At 37.4% G+C, this 6,455-nt stretch overlaps 1 protein-coding gene across 3 annotated transcripts in view; it reads right to left on the bottom strand.

Annotated features, from left to right (window-relative positions):
* The window catches only part of PPP6C (protein phosphatase 6, catalytic subunit), a 70,434-nt gene that overhangs the window by 46,946 nt on the left and 17,033 nt on the right, over positions 1-6,455 (bottom strand). The window contains exon 2 of one of the 3 annotated variants that reach the window (XM_006892565.1): positions 5,704-5,709. The exons of the other annotated variants lie outside the window; for them this stretch is intronic. Coding sequence (XP_006892627.1) covers positions 5,704-5,709 — 6 coding nt within the window. The remainder of the gene's footprint in view (positions 1-5,703; positions 5,710-6,455) is intronic. 3 annotated transcript variants of the gene reach the window in all.

Here is a 6,455-nt window from a genome sequence, read left to right as displayed (position 1 = left end):
GCTGTGAACAATCTCAATCTCTTCGCCATCCATCCTGATGCTACCAATTGGTCCAGTGGTGAGAATCTTTGTTTTCTTGACATTGAGCCTTAGTCCATACTGAAGGCTACAGTCACATTTAATTGATTCTCTATAAGTGTTTCATGACAATTCCATAGAAAAAGCATAATCTGTTCAGCAAATGGTGCTGCAAAAAATGAAGTTGGATGTCTTATCTCACTACATATCCACAATGAAATTAAAAATTCATCCTAGTCCTAAAAGTAAGAACCAAAACTATAAAATTCTTTGTGGCCTTGGACTAGACAAATAACATATCAAAATGAAGAAAAAAAAAACAAAACACAAAACCAACAACAAAAAACATTTGTTTCAGAGGATTCCATTAAAAAAAGAGAAAATTAATCAAGCCATTACCATAAAATTAGAACTGACTGATAGCTCCTGAGGAGCAGCTGGACTGACTGACTGACTGACTAACTAACTAACTAAATAAGAGAAAATACTGGCAAATCATAAACCTGATAAAATTTGTACATTTCTCCCAGTATACTCTCTGGCATAAACTGCCCAAGCATTTCATATTCCCTTTTCCTCACACTACACATCTGAAAAAGAAAAGTTCTCTTATTTTTTCCACTGCTTCTCTTGCAAGTTGCCCATGCCCAGCAGAACTTACTTCCTGCAAACTTGGAGTTGCAAAAGTACATCTTTAATAATCCAATTGTTACATAAAAAAATAAGTCTATTATAAACTTCATCCTAAATTAAGCAGGTTGTCCTCTAGAAAGCCTGCACTAACCTTGTATTACACTTCTCTCTTTTCCCAATTTGTAATCTATGTTATGCTATTAATCTACTGTTGCTGTTGTTATGTGCCATTAAGCAGACTCAAAATGACTCTATGCACAATAGCTGAATCCTGCTCTATTCTGGGCCAATCTCACTGTCTCTCACAAACCTACCCTGTTTCTCCAGTTATTGTGGAGTATTGTGGTGTTATCAACTCAACTCCAATTTATGACTTTATGTAAAATAGATATAAACCATACCCAGTTCTGTACCATACTCATAATCTCTGCTTGTGCTCAAACTCACTACTGCAATCACTTGGTCAATTCATCTTATTGAGGGTCATCTTCTTCTCTGACTCTCCTCCTGTCCAAGCATAATGTCCTTTCCAGGGACTGGCTGCTCTTAACAGCATGCATAAAGTATGTGTGCTGAAACCTCACCCTCCTTGCCTATGAATAGCACTCTGGCTTCACGTCTTTCAATGTAGAGTTGGCATTCAATGGTGTATTCCACAGCATTCAATATTCTTAACCAACACAACTGGAAGGTATCATTTTTATTTTCCTTATTCACTGTCCAATTTTCACAAGCATATAAAGAAATTGGAAAAAAAAAAACTCAAGGCTTGGGTCAAGTATATCTCAATCTTTATACTGACATCCTTGGTTTTTAGCACTTTAAAGGTGTCCCTGACAGTAGATTTGCTCAATGCAACACATCTTTTTTATTTCTTGACTACAGTTTCCACAGGTGTCAATTGTGGATTCATGTAAAATTAAATTGTCAACAACTTTAACCGTTTCTCAATACCATTAGATTGCTTAATGTGAGGATTTGCATTAGGTTGCTTAATAGCTCAGTTGTGAGGACTTCTGTTTTCTAGATAAGGTGTAAAGCCAAACTAAAAGCTCTTTGGTCTTCTTCAGTAAGTGCTTCAAATACTATTCACTTGGCAAAAGCACAGTTGTGTCATCCGTGTATTGCAGGCTGTTGATGAGCCTTCCTCTAATCTGATGCTACACATTCTTGTTCATAAAGTATAGCTCTTCAGCAAACAAACTGAATAGGTATGATGAAAATATACTACACTGATTCATGCTATTTGTAGTTTTAAACCGTTATCCCCTTGCTCTATTAGAATAACTGTTTCTTGGTTCATGTACAAGTGACATATGAATTGTGAAGAACACAATTAAGTGTTCTAAAATTCCCATTCTCCTCAATGTTATCCATAATTTGTTCTAATCGACACAGTTGAATGATTTTGCACAGACAATAAAACACAAGTACAGAACAACTATGAGATATCATCCCACCCCAGTAAGAATAGCAAAACATCAAATAAACAGCAAACAACAAATGCTGGTGAGACTGCAGAGAAACTGGAACCCTTATTACTGTTGGTGGCAATGTAAAATGGTGAACCACTATGGAAGGCAGTATGGCGCTTTTTCAAAAAGTTGCAAATAGAAATACCATTTGACCCAGCAATTCCACTACTAGGAATATACCCTAAAGAAACCAGAACTCCCACCCCAGTAGATATATGCACACCCATGTTTACTGCTGCTTTGTTCACAACAGCAAAGAGTTGGAAACAAACCAAGTGCCCATCAACAAACAAATGGATAGAGAAGGTCTGATATATTCACACAACTGAATACTATGCTGCACTGAAAAACAAAGAACTCATGAATTATTATATAAAATGGGTGATCTGAGGGACATTATGCTGAGTGAAGTATCTCAGTCACAAAAGGACAAATACCACATAATGCCACTATTGTCAAACAGGACTGACATCAGGATTGGGAGGACATTAAGAAAAGAGGGGATAAATAATGTACACTACATTGAAACAGATAAGGGAGAGAACTATTGAAAAGAGACATATGATTAGGTATTATTGCCATGACAGGAGTCCAGAATAAAGGCTGCATAGTGGAGTGGACTGGGGGGAAGGGCAGGCAGGGAGAAAAGTGCAACAATGAATGAACAGAAATTCAAAGTCTCTGTAAACTTTCATTAAAATTAATAAAACAAAAACAAGTAAACACATTTCTGGTATTCTCTACTTTTAGCCATTGACATCAACAATAGTATCACTTGTTCCACAGCCTCTTCTGAATCCAGCTTGAATTTCTGGGAGTTCTGTAAATGTACTGTTCCAATAATCTGTTAATAATTTTCAGCAAGATTTTACTTTTGGGTGATATTAGTAATATTGCTCAATAATTTCCATACTCTATTAGAACAATTAAAAAAAACAAACAAACAAAACAACTAGGAACAAATAGGGACCTTCCTGATCTCGACAGTTGGCCAGGCAGCTGCCCTCCAAATTTCTTAGTATAGATGAGTGAGCATACCTAGCAATATATCTACTTGCTGAAACTCCTCAACTTATACTCCATCAATTTCTGGAGCCTTATTTTTCTGTCAACATTTCAGTGCCATTTCAACTTTTTCCTTTAGCATTGGTTCTTGGTCATAAGCTACTTCCTGAAATGATTCAGTGTCAACCTATAATTTGGATTCAGTGATTCTGTGTATTCATTCTATCTTCTTTCAATGCTTTCTGTGCCATTCAAGACTATGCTCATTGAATACTTCAGTATTACAACTCAAGGCCTGAATTTTTTTCTTCAATTCTTTCACCTTAAGAAAAGCCAAGTATATTCTTCCCTTTAGATTTCAAAAGTTTAAGTCTTTAACCATTCTGTTATGTTACTTTGTCTTTTCAGACTGCCCTCTGACATTTTCTGTTGAACTCTTTTATTCCACAATTTCTTCCTCTCTCTTCTCCAGTCAATACTCAACTTTCAAAATCTCTTCTGACATCTACTGTGATCATGTCTTTGTCTCTTAATGACCTTTTACTTTCTTCATGTATGATCTTGATCTCATCCCACATCTTGTCAGATTTTTTGTGTTCAGTGCATCAAATCTATTCCAGAAAAAAAATTTTTAACTGATAAAATTTATTTCACTTTTGAAATTTTACACTTTTCCTGATTAATCTGTGTAAGGTGAAACTATGAACTGTTTAAAAGACATACACAAATCTAGTACATCAATAACCAGGGAAGTTTTCTTTTTTGTTATACTATTTTCACAACCACGGGTGTGCTTGCTAGGCAATATAACCATCACAGAAGCAAACGGGAGGCAGAATACTGGTAAGGAAAAACAAAGCAAGAAAGAGCTACCAGATATACAGACAGGCTCGGTTCCACATTCACTACTGCATATATCAAGAGCCAAGTATTAACTGCACATTTTTGTTCAGCTAGGAAGGAAGAGGGAGGATATTTTTTTTTCTTTTTTTGGTTTATTTTAAATCAGTGCATGCTTTTTTTTTTCTCTTTTCAGCACATGGACAAACAAATGGGCTTTACAGGTACACGGAATGTTAAGGGTAGAGGGGACAGCGTGAAGGACCGGCAGGCTCTTCCTGATTCTCTCCATGTGAATGTCCAGTGCAATGTCCATGCAACTTCCCTGCATTATTATAGGGTGTTGTGTCAACACGTCTGGGAACTTAGCTGGATGAGTACAGTAGGAGATCCAGTGATGGGTACTAATAAGCATTCTCAGGGCTGGCTGCATTACAGGGAGAAATCATGGATATTTCAGAATACTTTTTGGACTCAGGTCTTGGTGTGCCTGCAAAGCAACAATTGTGCTGAGAAGCGGAGGAAGACAGCTAGCTAGGAGGCTGGGAGTCCTCAACTCTCACCCGTGTGCTCGTCGACCTCTCTCCCCTCGCCAGGCCCCCCATCCCTGCCCATACAGTATTAAACAGTGAACTGAAGACAAAGAGGAGGAAAAGGGGGGGGGGGAGTAAGGAGGCAGAAGGAAACAGGGAAGAGACAAGAGAAAGCCAAAGTTTTTCCCCTGCATTTCCCCAAAAAGGACAGTGGGGAAAGACAGTTTTGATTTCTAAATTTTAAAAGCCCCAAACTAGGAAGAACCCAAAGATTTGAGCCCTCCTTAAATGAAAGGCAGTTTCTGCACAACAATGTCATAAAGGAATTACCCATAAACAGATAAGGCCATAAGATACATAGCTTCTTTTTTTTCTTTTTCTCATTAGATTGATAGTAACAAGGAAAACAAATTCTACCATTAAAGCACAAGTTGCAAACTGATAACATATTGTTGTAGGAGAGGGGGTTTAGCCACATGTGTTAGAGCACTGGACCTTTTGATGGTGTCATAACCCAGCTAACTGCCACAGAGCATTTCTACCTTCGGCTTCGAGCTTCCTCAGAAGACATGAGCGTTAAGTGGCCCACAGCCTCAACTGCTCAAGTAAGTGTCTACAAGCCCCGGACACAGGCAGAAGAACTGAGTTAACACAAATGCCAAATGAGGGGTGTCTCGCTCCAAGTCCCAGCGTCACAATATAATCTCTATAACTTTCTGTACAACTTTACAATGGAATTTCCAGAAAAATTTTTAAATTCAAGTGGGATAAACTCAATGTCGTATTTTGGTTCTCGTGGATTTGTTTTAATTTCCTTCCACTTCAGTTTGAACTCACATATGAGCAACTGATGGTCAGCCCTTGGCCTTGTTCTGAGCCATAATGTTGAGCTTTTCCACTGTCTCTTTCCATAGAGATAGGCAATTTGACTCTTATGAATTCCATCAGGTGTGATCCAAGTGTATAGTCACTGTTTGTTTTAATACGTTGCTGCACACTTTTAAATTGATGATCAAGCTTAGAAACATACTTTGCCATCATTTGTGGCAACGTGTTAAAAAGATACTTGTAATGATTAAGTTGTTGGTTGGTGGTACAAAATTTCATCAGATGATCTTCAGACTAATTTCTATCACCAAAGCCTTATTTTCCAACTATCAATACTACTTTGTTTCCAACTTTTGCATTCCACCAATTACGGAGGTCTGGCGGCCTAATGGTAAGAAGATGCATTGTGGTCCCAAAGGAATGTGGTTCAAATCAACCAGCTGCTCCATGGGGGAAGGATGGGCAATTTCCTCCCATTCAATTAACTGTCTCTGAAGAATCACTTGAGGGTCAGCTATGGGTTGGCTCTGATTGACAGTACACAAAAGCAGTCACCAATTACTATTAATGTATTTTTATTCCATGTTTGATCAATTTCAGACTCCACAAATTGGCACAAATTTTCAGGTTCTTCTTCTTTGGCTTTAGTGGCTGGTGCAACAGTCATAATAATAGGTCTTCCTTGTATTTGTACGGATATTATTCTGTCACTGAAAGCATTTTAGGACACATATTGAAACATTCTTTTTGATGATGAATGTGACACTATTCCTCTTCAATGTGTCATTTCTGGCATAGAAGATTATATGATCCAAAACGGCTAAAACCAGTTTATTTCAGCTTCCAAATACCTAGGATACTGATCTTCATATGTTTCATTTAATTTTTTAACAGTTTGCACTTTTTCCTAGAATCATATTTTTGTATAGTCCACATTCCAATTATTAATAGTTGTTTACAGCTGTTTCTTCTCATTTTGAGTCTTGCCACATCAGCAACTGAAGGTCCTTCATTTGGCCAAAGCTTTACTCCAGCCACATCACTAAGGTGGACTTTTTAATTAATGATTTTTAATGCAATATATATATACACACCCACACACACATATACATTTATATATATA

This window comes from Elephantulus edwardii, unplaced genomic scaffold (genome assembly GCF_000299155.1).
Source record: "Elephantulus edwardii isolate Elephantulus edwardi_28Jun2011 unplaced genomic scaffold, EleEdw1.0 scaffold00116, whole genome shotgun sequence".
Lineage (NCBI taxonomy): Eukaryota > Metazoa > Chordata > Mammalia > Macroscelidea > Macroscelididae > Elephantulus > Elephantulus edwardii.
This window is presented reverse-complemented; position numbering and strand designations above follow the sequence as displayed.